The sequence below is a fragment of the Coffea arabica genome, chromosome 8e (genome assembly GCF_036785885.1).
Source record: "Coffea arabica cultivar ET-39 chromosome 8e, Coffea Arabica ET-39 HiFi, whole genome shotgun sequence".
NCBI classification, from domain to species: Eukaryota; Viridiplantae; Streptophyta; class Magnoliopsida; order Gentianales; family Rubiaceae; genus Coffea; species Coffea arabica.
Window position 1 is genome coordinate 42,680,524 of NC_092324.1, and position 20,268 is coordinate 42,700,791.

At 33.6% G+C, this 20,268-nt stretch overlaps 1 protein-coding gene and 2 long non-coding RNA genes across 4 annotated transcripts; 1 reads left to right on the plus strand and 2 right to left on the minus strand.

Moving 5' to 3' along the window:
* Positions 1–4,517: 4,517 nt before the first annotated feature.
* On the minus strand, positions 4,518–5,641 carry LOC113703127 (uncharacterized). The gene is made up of 3 exons (XR_003451367.2): positions 5,121–5,641; positions 4,932–5,011; positions 4,518–4,800 (listed from the first exon to the last, which is right to left on the minus strand). It is a non-coding gene; the product is annotated as an uncharacterized lncRNA (long non-coding RNA).
* Positions 5,642–11,105: 5,464 nt separating this feature from the next.
* On the plus strand, positions 11,106–13,625 carry LOC113703497 (uncharacterized). The gene is made up of 2 exons (XR_011819663.1): positions 11,106–11,365; positions 11,725–13,625. It is a non-coding gene; the product is annotated as an uncharacterized lncRNA (long non-coding RNA).
* Positions 13,626–17,301: 3,676 nt separating this feature from the next.
* LOC113703525 (uncharacterized) lies at positions 17,302–19,469 on the minus strand. 2 transcript variants are annotated; one of them, XM_027224922.2, is made up of 3 exons: positions 18,951–19,469; positions 18,529–18,594; positions 17,302–17,937 (listed from the first exon to the last, which is right to left on the minus strand). In XM_027224922.2, the coding sequence occupies exons 1-2, from the start codon at positions 19,295–19,297 to the stop codon at positions 18,534–18,536; spliced, it is 408 nt and encodes a 135-aa protein (XP_027080723.1). In that variant the 5' UTR covers positions 19,298–19,469; the 3' UTR covers positions 17,302–17,937; positions 18,529–18,533. The 2 variants fall into 2 exon arrangements, with proteins under 2 accessions (XP_027080723.1, XP_027080721.1); XM_027224920.2 differs by lacking the exon at positions 18,529–18,594.
* Between the last annotated feature and the right edge of the window lie 799 nt (positions 19,470–20,268).

A 20,268-nucleotide genomic window follows, 5' to 3' on the forward strand; every position in this document is an offset into this window, starting at 1 on the left:
GTTATTTTTTAAGTCAATTTCATAATTTATAGAGTTTGGGAAATAATAAAATGTTATTAAAAGATTTCAAATAAATTTTGTTTTGGAGAAATAAAATAAGAATAAAAGTCTAATATATAGCATAAGAAGGACAAGATAACAACAAATAGGTAGTTGGTCGAGTAGTGATTGTATTCTATCAGCATGCATGTCATTTGTGTTTGAATTTCCATTCTAGCATCTTCATAAAATTTTTCCATGTAGACCGGGTTCTTCATAAAATCGATCGGTTCAACGGGTTCACTGGTTGAACCGCTGATCCGTTAAAAAGTCAACGAATTCAATGCATAAACGATCTAATTGATAACTCGGCCTGGTTCATCGAGTTGACCTGTTGAACCGCCGGACTGGGCCAGATTTAATAACTATGTCTTGGAATATCAACTAGTTTGGAGACCGTAAGGTCCCTAAATCAACTCTCAATCTCTCTTTTTTTTCTTTTCTTCTCTATTTTGGAATTTGGTGTTTCCTTTAAATGATAAAAAAAATCCACTAATGTAATAAAGTTATTACACTAGAAAGATTAATCCCTAAATATTTATTTGAATTAATACACGAGGAAACAACCCGTTTGCCCCTTAAACTATCCGCTTTGCTCGGTTTTGACCCCTCAACTATAAATCGTCTGAAATAAGCCCCTCAGCGAAAAAAAAAGAGTCAAGTTCAAGGATTTCTGTTAATTTTGAGCGTTAATAGAGACGAAATGAGGGCAAAATTGATCAATTAGAAATCAGTCTAACTTTTGGCCCCTAAACTAATCCCACGGCATTGTTCTATCCCCTAAAGTATTTCCACAGCACTGTTGTGGCCCCTCAAAAAAGTTGACTTCTTCCATTGGGTCGGTATTGCCCTTCATTCCATCACTACTAATACCTAAAATTAACGAAAAGTCCTTAAAAATGATATATATATATATATATATATATATTTTTATTCAGGGACTTATTTCAGACAATTTATAGTTGAGGGATCGGAACAAAAGTGAATAGTTTAGAAGTCGTGTGGATTGTTTCCTCTTAATACATTCATGATTATATTTAGGCAGATTAATTTGCACTTCAATTTTATCCTCTCTCCCAGATAACTTTATTATTTTTTTAAAATTTTTGTCACAAAGTTGCCCCTCAAGCCCAACTGGTCACATTCTCACCATGATTAAACCCCTTCCCTTGTGGATGATACCACTGCTCTTTGTAGCTTCGAAGGGTTCTTCCCCGCATGATTTATCCAGTTGAATCCAATTCTAACCCGCCCCGCATAAGCAGCGCAAACACCTACCAAGATGTATCATGGCCGCACCCAAAGATTGATTGAACGTTTAACATGATTTTAAAGGACAAAATAACTTTAAAAAAAACATGTTTAGTTGTTTAAAATGGGTTAAGTTTTTTTTTTTTTTCTTTCTCAATGGTAAAGTTGGTTTTCGTGATGTCCAGTTACAACGTCTGCCAACAAAAAAAAAACTTTCACATCCATATAAAAATCTAACAATTTTTTTTTAGTATAATTGTTTTTTCGCTTTTACTTCCTCCTCTAAACTATTCAACCCATCCTCCCTCCCCCAGTATAAGTATTTAACGTATTTAACCATTTTACTGTGCCCAAAAGTTATTTAAGTGCGTAAAAACTGCAGATGCATATCAAAATGGGCTTTTCAGGATTTAACCCAAAAAAGGTAAAATGAAGAGAAAATGTGTGCAAGTATTGAGGTTGAACCGAGAAATGGTGAAAAGTTTGAGGTTGAACCGAGAAATTATTAGACAATTTGTGGAGCCCAAAATGATTCCCAGGGTCATCGATGCCCCAAGCCAAAGCCTGTCATCACGGCAGAGTTATCTTTTGTCGTCCTTTGGATCTTAGTACAAGTAGAAATTTAATAAAAGCAACCGCCACTGTGAAAAAAAATGGTAGGTCATGCCCTCCTCTTTTTCTATCTCTCGAGTGCGTGGAGGAATCTGGCAACTTCTTAGAGAGAATACTTAAGCGTGAAGTAGTTTGAACAAGTTCTTCCTCACCTTTTGAGGATTCCACCAATGATTGTACCTTTTTTTTTTGGGCAAATCAGGAGTATTCCAATTTGATCAGACTAATTTCTCTGGATCTGAAGTACCCCGTCCCCAAAAGCGCTCAGATGATAAGAGAGGCCAGACCCGAACCTGCGTCGCATGACCCAGAGGGCCACCCGACAACCGGCTGAGATGATCCGGGGGCACCAATGATTGTACTTAAGTGATGGTTTTTATAGTAAAGTGTTCCAATTCATAACGTAGAGACTAAAGCAAGATTAAGGTATCAATCATTTTTAGTTAAACTCGATAATTCATTGAGTCTTATTAAGTAGTACATAAATTACATATATAGGTTTAGAGTTTAGGTAAATTTTCAAAATGCCTCATTGTCTAATCAAACTCAATACATCGAACTCGAATTCAAACTCGATTGGGCTCGAGCTCGAGTTTGCTCCAAACAAGTCGAATTTGAGCATTTTAGAAATTTTAGTGAATTGAGTTCAATTTGTAAAATTTCAAACTCAGATTAAGTCAAGCTCGATTTCGAGCAATGCTACATCAAGTCGAACTCGACTATAACACTGTTCAAGATCGACTTGACTCGTTTGTACCCCTATCAGTGAGACAAACAGTTATAGCTTTCTTTGTTTCCAACCGATTGACGTAATCAATAGCTCAATATCCAAGTTGCTGATGGGAACTGATTTGTAACGAACTCATGTCCAATGGTTATTGAACTGTTACTAATTTGTTATGTCTATATTATTGTTACATAATTTTTTCGAGTTTTTTATCAAAATAATACTCTTTCTAAAAAATATTTCCAATGTGATTCACTTTCAAATTTTATTCCCAAATCGATGTTATTGTTGCCACCTAATTACCCTAATTGCCATGTAGGATAACAAGAAAGGAAAGCTTTAATCTAGTTTATAATTTCCAATAAAAACTAAAAATTTAAACTGTTATATTATAGAGGCACAAGAAAATTGCATAATTTTGATAATTTCCTTATAATTATGTAAAATAAATTTTACCAATATTGACCTGGCTATTATTGCTCTCTGCAATTTTTTTAAATGTATCAAACTTATTGCATATATTTTTTCAAAAATAAATTTGCAAAATACAAAAATTGCAATGAACATTATAAGCAATAACAAGAAAAAGTTAAAAAACTTCAAGACTATCATATTTATTTATGTTATGCTTCATACTCCTTGAAAAGAACTTTTACAAAAAGTAATCAAACTATTGCAATTAAAATAATGCTAAAGTTTCTCAAAAGTAACACAAGCCATTAATTGATGTTGAATAAATGTACAAAAATATTTCAAAGTATACGAGATTATTTGATTATGTGATAGAGAGGCACTACAAATGAACATGCTTATATTGAGTATGAATTTATGTTGTTACATAGTTTTCCTTTTAGACATTTTATCAAACACACGGTGTGAGAAATCATTTGTTAAAATAATTAGTATTCAAAATTTTTTGAAGGCCATAGGAATATTCCAAAAACTGCACAACAAAAAAGACAAGAGAATAATCTTCATTTACCTTAAAATTATCAATTCGAGGAGAATATTTTCATCTACAGATATAATATCAGGAATGATAATAAAGTTTTAGATGTTGTTAATATAAATATTGACTTTTAACAATTACATTTGACAAGGAAAAATAACGAAAGGACAAAAAATAATAAAGGAAAAAAAAGTGGGAAGGTTTAGAGAGAGAATCAGGGAAGATATTAGTTGAGAAAGAGAGATAGTATGTGTCTCTATCTCTATCCTACCACATATGCAACCTATGTGAAAAAAAAAATTATAAAGGCAATAAATTTTAAAATTAGGTTACTTTGGGTATATGTTTCAAAAGAAGAGTTATTTTAGCAATAAACTCTAATTTTTTCTATCAAACGCATTATTGTACTAACGTATTTAGACAGGTAGACGGGATCTTGGACTACTTTTTGGTCATGTAATCACCTATACTTCTTTGTTGAACCTTTCAAAGAATGGAACCTTTTACGAGGAGGACTTCGATCATAGCAAGGGTTTACAGGAGGGAGGCGGAAGGCTTGACAAATGCTTTTGTTACTCTGGACTACATGTTTAGATGCAGATAATGTTGGGACTACACTTTTGATCTCTAACATTGTACTTAGATTTTAAGACAATTATGTTGTGCATGCAGTTTTTGTAAATAGGTTTGATCTTAAGAATTGTATGGATGGAGCGTTACTTGGCTAAGGTTGTAATTACCGTAAATGGCTAAAGTGTAAGTTAATATGAGGTTTCAGTGGCTAATTCCACTCAGGGTGTGGCATAATTAATTATGCACGCTAATCTGGTATAGAATCTCCCCATGCATAGTAATATGTTACAGAAACTCCTCAAGGCTTTCAGACCAACTACCATATGGACATATAGCTGTTGTGGACATACATATATATAGCAGAGATTTTCCAAACAGTTTCAAAACCATTATTTGAAACCATATTACAAGGATACATGGCAAGAATGCTCACACGCCTGAATGTTTGCCAAGACGAACAAAAAACCTTAAAACCAGTCGTAAATGCTTGACAATAGTAGTACCTATTACCCAATCACCAAACACATCAAAAAAGGACAAATGCTTTGTTAGACGTGCACAATTGGTATTTCAGCTTCACTTGGCAGTTGACGCAGCAAAAAATAGAAAAGATCAGCTCCAAACAGACATATCAGGAGCTTCCACAGGCCTGCAACGAACGAACATAAAGTAAACGTTTATTGATCAGCCGTTCTATAATTAGTTCTTTGGTATGTCATGATGGTGTTGCTGCACTAATCATTGGTGACTAATAAGAAGAGTGATATTAGAGTGACTAACCAAACTTGCTGGCCCTTGCTTATATCTCCTCTTCGATCATTCCCAGTCCAACATATTTTGCAGGAATGAAGGCAAAACATCTGCAAGATTCAGAAACAAAAATGAGAAATGTCGAAACGTTTCTACCTTACAAAATAAAAACTTTCACAAGTATTTGAATGAAAGATTAAGAGGGAGTTAGAGAAGAACTTGAGTCTGCAAAAGTTGAATGCTCTTTTGCCTCGAATAATGACACCACCGTGCTGGTTTCTGTCGCAGATGACTTTCGCATAGGTCATCAGGTGGAGTGGAAAGATGTAGTTACCTGTCCAAACTCCATTTGCATACACCATTACTAATACTTTGTCAAAATCAAGAAGACCCTGTTTGGCCTTTACTCTTATGGATCCACCTGGCTTTATCCTGATAATTTTCTCAAATTTGTCAGGTCTAGCAGGGTGAACCCACATCCTGAGTTCTATGCTGTAGTAAGTCCTGTTTTCTAGTATACTAAGCTTACCGCCCATTTTTCTATGCAACCCACAACCTGAAACTAGCTAGAACTTGCAAAGACGAAGGCACATAAAAAAACAAACAATCAGATTAAAGACTAGACGTGCTCGTGTGCTGGTGTATGCGCTGAACTCTGAGAGGGAGAAAGATCGGAAGAGTGCTCGTGTGATGGTGTTAGCAAAAACTATATGCTTGTAATACCCTTGAGTCTAAAATGTGAGGAAAGTGGATGGCTTAGATGCCTATTGTGCTACTAATTTATAGAGGAAATGTGTCCACTGTTTCTCAACTCAATTAAGTGAGAAATTGAACCAAATAAATTAAGGGCCTTTCTCTGGGTTTTGCATTAACTGATTGTGGGATGTGACTATAAAGAAAAATCAGAATATGATAAAATTATACTTGGTTAGACTCTAGATATTAACCTTTTTTTGTCTACTAAAATCTAAAATTTAGGTGCTAAACCAAGCTAGAGTATCAAAAAAATACTTGTATTCAAAATCAAACTCTAAACTCAGGTGAAATAATCAAACGAGAATAGGCCCATAATCCCCCTGATTAGTAAATGGTAATTTTGTGTAACTTCCTAGCTTTCCCCAGAGCAGACTTCAAAGATCAGGTCAATGGAATTATGGGGTCAACTAATAAGTCAAAAACTGGAGACTTCAAAGAAGTTTTCTCGAATATTACTCTCCGCAGAAAATAGTCACATCCGAGTAAGTATCAAATGCGTGCTACCGTGTATTACTGTACTAAAAGTTAAAACGTGTATAAACAGTAAACACTACTGTAACTGCGTATTGGATGGGATAGGCATCTTATGATTTGACCGAAAAGAGAATAATATGAAGGCATAATTTCAGAAACTTCCCTGAGATTTCTGACTATTTCACTCAATTTCCTTGAAGTTTTAAAAATTACACTGACCTCCCTTAATTTGAAATTTTAGTAACTAAACCTTAAAATAAGGTCAAAAATTTAATGAATATCCTAAAATACCCTTATCTTATAAAGTTTAATTCATTTTTCAAAACAATTATAAAATAATTTGGCATAATTATTTCAAAAAAAGAAGTCTCAAGTTTTTCATGCCAATATTTGTTATTTAATAATTAACTATAACAATAAATCTTTTTTTATGATAAGATATTTTTTATAGTGTTTTATTAGGAATATAGATTCTTTTTAAGATAGAGAAGAAAGTATTATCTTGTGTTTTTTTTTTAAATTTATGGACTATTTTTTAATAAAAGTTTATGGACTAGTTTAATGATGGAACTACCATAGTTTGATAGTGATTTTGGGCCATTTATTTTTAATTATTGTTGATTTATTCTTAATTTTGATACAAATAAAAAGAGTTATAAAAAAATTGGATGATATTAAAAGTCATCAAAAAAATTACTAGTTTAATATTTAATTTGAATTGATATTAGTGACAATATTAATAGTTCTTCTATACTTCTAACGAAATATAAGAGAAATAAATAAGAATGAAAAAGGAAAAAAGTTATAAAATCCATCCATTCGTATAAACATGGCAACAAGAGAGTTTAATTAAAATATTAAGGTTAGTATTGTCATTTTAAATGAATAAGGGAGGTAGATGCAATTTTTGAAACTTTAAGGGAGCCACATTCAATTATCAGAAACCTCAAGGGAATTTCTGAAATTATGAAATGCAAAGAAAAAGTGTGCACAGATTGAGGTTGAACCAAGAAACTGCAACACAATTGGTCGTTCGTCCCAAGATCATATGAAATCATTCATGCCCCAAGCCAAATCCGGTCGCCATCCTCCTTTAGATCTTGCTTGAAATGCAAGCAGAAATTGAATCGTCAAAAGCCAAAAAGCAAAAGCCGAGAAACTAATGGGGAGTATAACTTTAACAAAAGCAACTATCCGTGTGAAGAAAATGTTAGGTCATGCCCTCTTCTCTTCTCTTTCTGTGGAGTGCGGTGGAGGAATTTGGTAACTTCTGGGCAACTTCTTAGAGAGAATACTTGAACGTAAAATAGTTTCAAACAAGTCGAATAAATACTTCATTACCATTATATGATATAGACGCATGCTGCATGTGTAGAGAAAAATTTTAGGCTAATAAATATGTATTTATTCTTGCTAGTTCGCGTCCAAAAACCTAACTCCACTCCTTGGAATATCAGCTAGTTTCGTGACCCTAAGGTCTCTAAATCAACTCTCAATCTCTTTTTTTTTTTCTTTTCTTATCTATTTTGGAGTTTGGTGTCTCCTTTAAATAATAATAAAAAAATAAAATCCACTAATGTAATAAAGTAATTACACTAGATAGATTAATCCTTAAACATTTATATGTAATTAATACACGAGGAAACGATCCTGTTGATCCCTTAAACTATTCGCTTTGCTCAGTTTCGACCCCTCAACTATAAATCGTCTAAAACAAGCCCCTGAGCCAAAAAAAAAAAGAAAAAAAGAAGAAGTCAAGTTTAAGGATTTTTGTTAATTTTCGGCGTTTGTAGTGGGCAAAATTGATCAGTTAGAAATAAGTCAACTTTTAGCCCCTGAACTAAATGCTATAGCACGGTTGTTTTAACTCCTAAACTAATCCCACAGCATTGCTCTATCCCCTAAACTTTTTCCACTGCCCTTCATTCCATCACTGCTAATACCTAAAGTCCTTAAAAATGATCTATATATATATATATTGTTCAGGGACTTATTTCAGACAATATATAGTTGAGGGGTCCGAACAAAGTGAATAGTTTAGAAGTCGTGCGGATTGTTTCCTCTTGGTACATTCATGATTATATTTAGGCAGATCAATTCGCACCTCAATTTTATCCTCTTTCCAAGATAACATTTTTTTCAAAAAATAAAATAAAATTTTTTTGTCACAATGTAGCCCCGCAAGCCCAACTCGTCACATTCTCACCATGATTAAACCCCTTCCCTTGTGGATGGCACCACTGCCCTTTGTAGCTCCGAAGGGTTCTTCCCACCGTGATTTCTCCAGTTGAATCCAATTCTAACCCGCCCCCAATGAGCAGCGCAAACACCTACCAAGATGTATCATGGCCGCACCCAAAGATTGATTGAACGTTTAACATGATTTTACAGGACAAAATAACTAAAAAAAACATGTTTAGTTGTTTAAAATGGCTTAAGTTTTTTTTTTCTTTCTCAATGGTAAAGTTGGTTTTCCTTAATTCAAAATTGAAGTTATATTTTCACTTGCAAGACTACGAGTTTTGCTTTCTTTTTCCTACCCCATCATGAACCTTGCTATTGATACTTTCAAAGAGTTTAATGTCGATCATTTTGCATGTATTTCAAGAATCTAGGAGAGAAAATGCGGGAGGATCCGGACAAGAGCAGGGTCCCCAAGACGTAGCTCAACTGATAGGAATAATAGCTAAGAATTGTAAAACTCTGGTTCGACATTCAAACTATCCTCTCACACTTTTTCCTAATAAGGTTTGCAGTGTCTCTCTAAAAAAAAAAAAAAAATTTTTTTTTTTGTTTTGATTTGCATGTGTTAACTTTTAGATAGCTCAGGCCTTATTAGAGCCCAAGCTCCACTGAACGGGATCAATTCGTAGGCCCAAGTTCTTCACTACTAAGTTAAAACCAATTCAAGTTTCTCTCTTCACTCTTAGCCCGTTGACCCGTTGAAATTCACCTCACTACTCTATACCCAAAGGCCCAAAACCACCAGTAGTTCAACGGGGATGAAAATTTCAGCTCCACTTCCAGGCACCACTGACCTATTTAACAAATAATTACTCCCAATAATGTATTGATGGATTGGTTTGGTTAGCATGATTTGTTAAAAAAAAAATTCTAATATTATTTAATTTAAATTATAATTACAATTTTCAACCTTTTTTTTTATCTCACAAACACAAAATCATAAAATGTGCTACAGTATTTTATTCTAAATAACTTTTTCCAAATAATCTCCTATCCAAACTCTAAATTATTAATCCAAAACTCCACAATCAATAGGAAATTTCAGTGCCCAGCTACACATTCACCCTAGGAATTGCAGTTTCAGAAAAGAAATAATCTTACCTTATGTTGCATTTTTGGACTCTTTTGAAGTAAGTTGTACTTTGACGAACAACAAAATTCAATGCTTTAAGCTAGCAAACGAGGACGTTCATTACTCAATTGAGAATCTTAAGACCATATATTTTTCCTTTTTGTCATACAAATGGAATTGGGAATTTGTGGATTTGATTTCTTTAAACAATTGAAGTATTTTATTTATTTATTTATTTTTGGAATAGTTGTGAAGTAAAAGTTACGCATATATAGCACTCCTTCCACTATTACTTATGCCCCTTAAGATTTTAGAAAATCGTGACAGTAAATCATTGATGGTAATACCTAACTGATAAAATGATAGGAAATCCGGCCTCTCCAATTCCAATTATGCCCATTTGCATAAATTAATAGAATAGAATTTTGGTGTAAATTGATAGTACAATTTTGGTATAATCGTAAATTCTAATTAAATTGGTATAAAATTCACAATTACACCGAAAACTTATTAGTTTATACTGTGATTGTACCAATTTACGCAACTAAACTAGATTGGACAGATCGAAATCCAAAGAGATAGGATAATAATAAATTTTTTTTTAAAAAAAAAAATTAGCGGCTGAGATGTTTGTAATTCTCACAATCACCGTCTATTATCTTCATATATATATATATATATATATATATATATATTTGAACCATTAAACGCATTGAAATTTTTCCTTTTTTTTGGTCCCTCATTATTATTACATTAGACAAGGGATAATTTCAGAAACCTCCCTGAGGTTTTTGACAATTTTATTGAGCTTCCTGAGATTTAAAAATTTATACATACCTCCCTTGTCATTCAAAATGACAATTTTACTCTTAAATATTTTAATAAAATTTCCTTATTTGGTATGCTTATATTTAGAATGAGTTTTAAAATTATTTTTTCATTCTTTTTCCTTGTTATTCCTTTTTTTTTAATTTTTTACCAATAAAACTGTAGAACTACCACTATTGTCTCTATTTTCTATTATAACCAAATGTCGAATTAGTGATTTTTTTGACGAATTAATTTTATATGTAATCCAATATTTTTACTGATATTTGTTTTCTAGTTTTTTGGTATTAAAATTAACAATAAATCAAAAGAAGACCCAAAAGCACTACTAAATTATGATAATCCCACTACTTCAAAAATTCATAAACTCTAAATAAATTATTTCAACGTTTTCTTTTCTATATTATAAATATAAATCTACAATAAAATACCATCAAAAGTATCATATCATAGTAATAAAATTATTATTATAGCTGTTTTTCAAATAGCAGATATGAACATGAAAAATTTGGCACATTTTCCTTATAATTATACTAAATAATCTTATAATTGTATAGGAAAATAAACTAAAACTCATTACACAAGGGTATTTTTGTGTATACATTTAAAAATTGACAAAGTCAATATTATTTTAAGGTTTTGTTACTAAAATTATCAAATCAAGGAAGGTAGGTGTAATTATCCAAACCTTAGGGGAGCTCAGTGAAATTGTCAGAAACCTCAGGGGAGGTTTCTGAAATTATCCCTAAAATTAAAAAAAAAAAAAAATTGGTTAGTTCCTTATAAGGGGAGTAGCTTTGCCCGTCTTTGTGCCCTAATGGTCCTCTATAAAATTGGGCAAATGTTAGGGAAGTCGCCAGTCTCGGCTTCTCTCCGCTGTGTCTCTAATCATCGCTCAAACGCCGTCGCTCCTCCCCTCTTCGGCTTACTTCTGTCGCAGGTGACTTTCGCCAGGGATTCTTTCCTTGTGAGGCGAAAGTCACCTGTGACAGACAGGAATCGAAGAATTGAAGAGCCAAGGCGTTGTTGAGCGGATTTCTACTCAATTCTCAATTAAATTTCATTTATGGTGATAGGTCTTTTTTCGCTGGTTAGTTCTTAAGTGCCTCCCATATGTTTGTGCTAATGCCTCAGTCAGTAGTTGTAGCTTTTCTATTGCATTTTGTTTCTGTTAAGATTGAGGGATTAATTGTTTGTAAATCTTAGCCAACATTGTGCATTTAAAGATCCTCCCTTTTTTGATTGAAATCTGGAGTCGGGTTAATTAGTTTGCTCATGATCCGTGTCAGTCTCAGGATTATTTGTTTCTTGAATCTACAAGGTTCTCGCAGGATTATTCTTTTCGTTGTTGTGCATCATGCTTTGTGATTTCGATAAATGTATAGCTGAATTTGATTTGGCAGTGCTTTGTTAAAATGACATGAGAAATTTGATGTGTTTCTTGTGTAGATTATGATTACCATGCCAAGCTGCTATTGCTAGATGCGATCTAGAGTTCTTGTATCAGCTAGAAGACTGAGATTGGCTTGCTATATGAGAGTGTTGTTTGGTGGATTCTCAGTACCAAGCCAAGCCATTGTTGCTGATGGAGGTCTAGATGTCTTTTATTAGCTGGATAATAAATTATATTAAATTCTTTTACCTTGCAAGGATCCTAAGATTTTTAATTAGGCCGTGTATCCGAAGAGCAGATGATGCTGGCTTAATTTGTTTCATTTGTTTACTTAACCAAGCAAGCGTTTGTGTCTCAAAAATCATTAATTGATTCAAGAGTTATCAAACTTCAGTTGACAATTTTGGTAGGCTTGGAGAAAGTGACAGGCAATAGTTATGCAATGATAACAGTATGGGGTAAAGGTTTGTGCCTCAGTTTTCTTTTATTTTATGGCTGTAATGTTGAAAGAAATTGATCACAAAAAATAGATTGCAGAGTTGGGGAGTAGCAGTGGAGTCAGCTTCCTGTGAATTGTGTAGAGGTACTGATGAAACTATGGAACATTTGTTTTTCAGTTGAATTGTTTCCTCTGTAGTTTGGAACAAAGTGCTGCTGCTCTGTTTAACCTGTAGGAGTTGTTTGCTTAGTCTGCAGAGCTGGAATGGATATGTGATCTCTAGAAGACTAATTCCTTTATTGATCAGGTAAAGTGGTTGGCTTTCTCTGCCATGCTATATCACCCATGGAGAGCAAGAAACCAAGGCTATCTTTCAAAGAATCCCTGTATTCACTGTTAGTGTAGTTGCCGCTGTGGTTGCATCAGTTAGAGATACAGTTGGAGGTTGGAAGAAGTTTCCTTGTACTAAGCCAAATTGGGATTTGGCTTGAAAGTTAGGACTGCCATTTCAGTGCTTTAAATGAAAGGGTCCTCTGTAATAAAATAGTGTTTCTGAATTGATGTATTTGGAATATTGTATTCCTTGGCTGCACTACTGGCTACTTTATTGTTGATCAGTGAAGAGGGTTCATGTTGCTAAAGAAAAGAAAAAATGAAGAGAGTCTCAGGTTGTGAGGAACTTTAGTAATATGTTTCTGTTTGTAATTAATTTAGTTAATTGTTCTGCATTTAGATCAATTTTTGTTCCACATAATCTTAGCATGTAGTTGGTCATCTCATGCTACTTGCATTTTACATTATTTCACAAAGGATATTGCAGAAGGGCTTTGGAGATGATCGTATGACTGCCTCTTTTGGGGATCTGATAAGAATTATTCAAGCTGCATTTTCTTGATTTTCAGGTGTGGAATGGGGTAGAAGCAATTTGTGTAACTATTTATCTTTGAATTCCTGTGTTGTTTTCTGCATGGTGGAAATAAAATGCCTTGAGATGTCGCTATTTTAAGGATGACTTTTATATAGAAAAGAAATTTATGATTAACTACTCCTAGCAACACATTATTCATTAACAATTGATTTAACAGGTCTGACAAATAATATTGATGCTTTGCCTTGCATAGCCTCATGGACTGCAGGTGAACTTCTCTCACAGATGTTAGTTATTGGAACTTAAAGCACCAGATGGAGCTTCTATGGCCTTTGGCAGATCTGGCTTTTTTGTCGACATCTTTTTGGACTTCTAGATCTAATTCATTTTAAGTCCAAGGTGTTTGTTACTATGCACTCCTTGTTGTAGACAGGATTGGTGTATCAGATTAAAGATACCTCTTTGTAACAAAGTTTGGTTTGTAAACTGCACTTGCAAGTATGCGTTCTCTAGAGTTTTGGACAACTAGTGTTAGATTGAGTGCGATTTTCTTTTGTTGTATAGCTTATTGTTTGGAGCCCATGCTATATAGCTTATCACAGTGCTGAAGAGGTTCAATTTTTTTGTAATTTATATTGACACTTCACATAGCTCTTTACATGAAATCCAGTATGCATTTTGGGTGAGATTTAGATGAGGGTCTGCAGTAAGCATTTTGGGTTGAGATTCGGCGGAAGGTACCAGGCCCTCTACCTCACAAGTTCCCGTTCTCTCCCCACCATCCCACAGCACCTAAAATTCTAAAAAGTGGGTCAGCAGTCACGACCACCCACAGCAGATGCCTTGCAACGGTGCCAACATTTAAGAAGTGAAACATGCTGCTATGTTTGGAAACTGAATATTAACTTCCAGGTGATTTCATCTCTGTATTCTGGAGGTTTTGCGTAATTTCAATTTAGTCCATGAAGTTTAATTTGTTACGTGAGCTTAACAGTTTCAATTGACTAATTATCACTCCACAAGTTTGATTCAACCTAAGGGCCTGTAATAAGATTGAAGTCCGAAATCTGACAATTAAATGCTGAAAGTATTAATTTACTGAATTGATTAGGTTATATTTATTTGATAACTAACCAAATTATAGTGCTGAATTGAAATATCGCAGAAATATTATTTTTTATCTTTAAAAAATTGCCTTTATTTGTGTATCTAGAGAGAAAGAAAAGTATGTATATGTGTGTTTGAGAGAGAGAGAGAGAGAAAACAATATAACAATTTCGAGGTGCTGTTTAAGTGTGAATATTTTGTAGGAGAGTGTATATTTGCATGAGTGTATGTGTATGAACAGAAAGAGAACAAATGTGTATTTTTTGCGAGAACATGTATGAGAATGTGTTTTATGTATGAGAGTTATAGTATGTGTAGTACTCCCTCCCTTTTTTTATAACTGACGTTTAAGGTTTTGCACACCAATTAAGAAAAGTTTTTCATTGCTTAAATCTGTACACTATTTTTCTTTTATATCCTCATTAATTGTCCAATTCACCCATGTTTTCTCTCATTAGAGTACTAAATGGTGCTGTTTTACTAGGTCAAAAGCAATGCAAACTAACTCCCACTAAACTAAATGTTTCTAAAATGAAAAACTTTCCCACCAAAAATTTTCACCTAAATTTTTAATCTGAAATTTTAAACATTTTTAACTCCCACCAAATATTTTGAGAGGCTATAAGGACTTCACTATATAAACTAGTCTCAAGAGAAATACATTATTTGTATTCTTTGCAGGTTCATTCAAATCAATACATAATGGAGCTTTATGTATTTTGGCACATTCGACTTCAACTTCTGCATCTTCATCCTCTCTTGTTTCTTCAAAAGAATCTTCAACCACTTGTTTAATTAACTCATCTTCAAATTCTTGGTCCATTCAACTTTTCAACCCCCAAAGATGGTTGAAGTGCAAGTGGTTGATGCGGAGGGAGGCGGTGATGGAGAAGAACAAAGGGGGTTCAACATACTGCGAGAAAAGAAGAAAGAATACGGAGGGGCAGATAATTACTAGGGCTGTTACAAAGAGAGAAGCAATAATTATTAGGAGTAGTAATTAAGAACGCTGTATTGGAAAAGAGAGATAAAAGGGTAAAATTGTGAAAAAATAATTAATACTGTATGGGGATAATAAAACGACAGATAAAAGTACACTAGAGCAAATTTCTTAAACGTCAGTTATAAAAAAAGGGAGATGAATACACTCCCTCCCTTTTTTTATTACTGACGTTTAAGAAATTTGCTCTAATGTACTTTTATCTGTCGTTTTATTATCTCCATACAGTATTAATTATTTTTTCACAATTTTACCCTTTTATCTCTCTTTTCCAATACAGCGTTCTTAATTACTACTCCTAGTAATTATTGCTTCTCTCTTTGTAACAGCCCTAGTAATTATCTGCCCCTCCGTATTCTTTCTTCTTTTCTCGCAGTATGTTGAACCCCCTTTGTTCTTCTCCATCACCGCCTCCCTCCGCATCAACCACTTGCACTTCAACCATCTTTGGGGGTTGAAAAGTTGAATGGACCAAGAATTTGAAGATGAGTTAATTAAACAAGTGGTTGAAGATTCTTTTGAAGAAACAAGAGAGGATGAAGATGCAGAAGTTGAAGTCGAATGTGCCAAAATACATAAAGCTCCATTATGTATTGATTTGAATGAACCTGCAAAGAATACAAATAATGTATTTCTCTTGAGACTAGTTTATACAGTGAAGTCCTTATAGCCTCTCAAAATATTTGGTGGGAGTTAAAAATGTTTAAAATTTCAGATTAAAAATTTAGGTGAAAATTTTTGGTGGGAAAGTTTTTCATTTTAGAAACATTTAGTTTGGTGGGAGTTAGTTTGCATTGCTTTTGGCCTAGTAAAACAGCATCATTTAGTACTCTAGTGAGAGAAAATATGAGTGAATTGGACAATTAATGAGGGTACAAAAGGAAAGTAGTGTACAGATTTAAGCAATGAAAAACTTTTCTTAATTGGTGTGCAAAACCTTAAACGTCAGTTATAAAAAAAGGGAGGGAGTAAATTAATTTTTAGCATTAAATAGAGTTATCAAACAAGCACTAAAAATAGAAAAACTAAAGTACCTTTTTTAAGGCCTTTAAAGCACGCATTCAAGCTGATGTTCGTCTGTCTGAACGTTGGGAGAATATTAGCTCATTAAATGTCATTGGCTATTTAAAATGCATTTTTTTTAATGAAAAGTTGAGAAGCAATTAGAATTTAGATCAACTAAGGTTAAGTTTGGATTGAGAGATTTGACAAAAAATTTGAAATTCTCTCAAAACCCTTTAGATTGAGCGGATGAATTGAGGGATATTTAGATTTATAATCTACCAATTATTTTAGGGTTTAAATATTTTTAAATAATTAATAGATTGCAAACCCAAATACCTCCCAAGTAATTCAAACAAGCTGAGAGAGATTTGAGAGAATTTCAAACCTTTCTTTCGTCAAATGCCTCAATTCAAAAGAAGGAAATTGAAATGTTTGTGATATATATTGCCTTTGAAAGTTTACTTTTTTTTTTTTTGGATTATATGTTTATTTAAGTTTATCTTTGTCTTTATTGGAATTTCCGCGGTGACGTAACCCATTTCAACTGTATATTTGCCAAAGAAATTAACATTTAACCAAAATCGTTAAGAGGGGCCAAATCTGCCTAATACTTAAATTTAAGGATGCAAACTGAAATTAAACGAATGGCAAAGTGGAATTCACCCTAATACTATTGTGTTACCGCATTCACTGGGGTGCTGGAGCAAATTTTATGTCCTTTTTACTCAATTATTTTATGATTGATACATTTTCATTTCCTTTCTCTAATAGAATTATCAGTACAATTTTCTGCGGATTTGCTTTGACAATGACCATATGGATAGTATACATGCCTGCTGAGTAATTTTTCTGCAAAGGAGGGATATACCTTGGTCTCCTGCCCAAAAAAAGGGAGAAAGTGGAGAGGAAAGGATCAAGAGCACGGACGGTTGTCATGGAAGGGTGAAAATTTCTGAATGAGTTGTAATTCAAATTGAATTGTTGTACATTCTTACAATAGACACGTAATTATTATACATGAGACCCGCATGAATAATAATATAATATTATATCTCTGTTGTAAAGATGTATAATCTGTTGAATTTGAATTACAATCCGTTCAAATATCGTTACACCGTTCCATACGATTGTCAGTGACAATTGTCCGTGCCCTGCTTCGAGAGGAGGTAGTCATGGTGATAGTAGGAGTTTTCCCTATGAATAATTTCTCTCAATGAAACAAGAAACTAATGTGGAATTATGATAAAAGTACAATAACATTGATAGGAAATCCCATTTTACATCAACAATTAATAAATTTTCTTTTTCAAACCCTTCCATCCCTCCCTACACTTTTGCTACTCCAACTTCCAGACACATAATTTGAACTCTAAATCTGACTAGGAGAAGGCCTCTGTGAGCCCTTCCGTGACCACTGGACAATAATTAATAAGCAATATCATCTGAAAACCAAATCTACATCACTAGTTTGTCGCAGTTTCGTGACTTTCGCCATAGGAAAATATGTATGCTTGGACTTCGAATCTTCAGTCTCCAAATTAGTCTCTATTCTCTTTATCCCCAAATATATATAGTCTTTGTGACTTTCGAGACTAATTTGGGGACAGAAGATTCGAAACCGTATGCTTGGTACTTGTCACTTCACAAACACGGATGGTAAGGAAAATTTGCTGCTGTGTTTGGAGTGTTGAGAGAATTGGAATTTGTGTGGAAATGAACTTGGATTTTATAGAATTTAGTACTATAATTTCTGTAGAATACAATTTTAATTCCAGACAAATTTCAATCCTCTCGAGGGACCTCCCACAGCCTTAAGAATATAACAAACATGGTCAAGTATTCCCCGAGACCTGCAAGGATCATCAATTAAAGAGCTGAATCAGTCTGCAGAATTTAAGCCATTAAAAATAATTTGTAAAATGAGATTTTGACCAAATTTGAACAGATCTACCTCTGTATTTAGTTACAAAATATATTCACTAAATGCACAATTGTCTAATGAAAAATAACACATTTATCTTCCATAATATTCGTCATGTATATCATTGTACCCTAGGGGAAAAAAAGAATAAAAAAAGAGTAATCTTCAATCTTCCTAGCCTTGGACTCTATTCAACCGGTTTATTCATGTTTTTCACAAAAAAAAAAAAAAGAACTTGACAGTCGAAGCATGAATCTTACAATCACTTAGCTAATGTCTCTGACCGCTTCTATGCTGGGTGTCGAGAACACCCTTTTTGTCTATTGTTCGATTGAAATAGTAATTAAAGAGTATTGATGCTATCCATAGCCATTAAAACAATAAATGTTGATTGCATATGCTATCAATAACCCCCAACCCTGCCGCAGAAATGGAATGGAAACTAAACAAAAGTGGTATTGTGAAAGGTAGAGTTAGTGTTTTGACAAAAAAAAAGAAAGGTAGAGTTAGTGATAAATACCATGCCTAAATGCCCTCTTCAATCATTCCTAGTCCCACGTATTTTGCAGGACATATGGCAAAACACCTGTTAAAAACTCATCGAGCAAATGAAAGAAGATCAAAACATTTAAGAAAATTAAATATTAAATAAAAAGAGTTTCGAAAATCATACTTGCCCTCCCTCCCTCTAATGTTTTTGGGCTTTCGCCCTTGCTGAATTTTGGTCACACTTATAAATTTTCAAAACCTCATATTTTTACATCTTTTTTTTTTATTTTTTTGAAAATTATAAATTTTACGTGTATAAAAAGTTCTCAGTGAAAACTTCAATATACTGCAGTCATATCTTGGAAAAGCTAAATAAATCAATGGTAATATGAAAAAACAAAAAAGAAGAAGAATAAATAAGTAGAATGAAATTAAGAGTTGAAAAAGAAGTACCTGAGTCTGAAGAAGTTGAAGTTTGCCCTTTTGGCTCGAAGAATGACTTGACCGTGCTGGTTTCTGTCGCAGGAGACTTTCGCATAAGCGAACAAGTGGAGAGGAAGGATGTATCTACCAGTCCAACCTCCATTTGCATACACCATTAACATTACTTCTTCTTCAAGACCACCGTGATCATGATCTTGATTACTACTGTTGAAAGTTGTGGCCATCATTCTTGTGGATCTACCTGGCTTGATCCTCAAAGTTTTCTTGAATTCATCAGGTCTAGCAGGATAAACCCACATTCTAATTTCAATATTGTACAATGTCCTATTTTCTAGCACAGTAACTCTATTTCCCATTCTTTCACAAAATTTTGCCCTTTCTGTGACACCCCTTTTTTTGTTGGTTTGGTCTGGCTAGACTTGATCAAAAAATTGCAAGAGATGGAAACTATAGGTGCTCGTGTGCTGGTGTAGTTGGGAATTAACTGAGAGAGAAAGAGTGAATGGGATGTCAGTGCTGGTGTACTGATATGTGCCAAAAATAATGCCTCGTGAGGAAGTGGAAGCCTGGTAATTATAGAAATGGAAGACCCTTTTTCTATTTTTTCATACTTAGCAAGGAAAATTTTATGATTATGCAAAAACTCAATTGGAAAGGATGTCACGCTTCAAGAGGTTATCTTTTGAATTTTTTTTTTTGGTGGGTTTTTTTAACTTTGTACGGTTGGATTGGTTTTTTGTTCTTAGATGCTTGCTTGTGACGATTAATTAAGACCAACCTTTTAGACTTCTTTAACAAAATGGGACGCAAAGATGTCAATTTTTACACTGTTTGAAAGTAATATGGAAACTCAACTTGTCATACTATTGTGTATATTCTTAAATTATTGAGTAAATCAATAAAATTAGAGAATCTGTTATAGTTTGAAATCCAAAAATCGCAAGCATGATGTATTAATTAAGTTTTCAAATTACCACATAAATTACTAAAATTTAAGAAAAGGGATTTTTTTTTAAAAAAATTTAAGTGAGAGGTCTCAAACTTGGGATTTCTCTAAAGGAATCACAGAAGCTTTATCTCTGGAAATTTTGTCTGTTTTGATGATTGATAAACTGGCTTACAAGTTACAAAATCTGAAAAAGAAAGAAAGTCCAGCAACTTGGTGCGGTCTTAATTGGTTCCTCGAACTTTCCTTTTCAATTGTTGGACGGCAATCAACAAAATTTTGCAACTTTACACATACGACTGACTTGCCATCCCTAGTGAGCGTTTATTAAGTTGGAAAAAATTACGCATCTTTGCATCAAGGGCTTCAAGCCAAACTCAA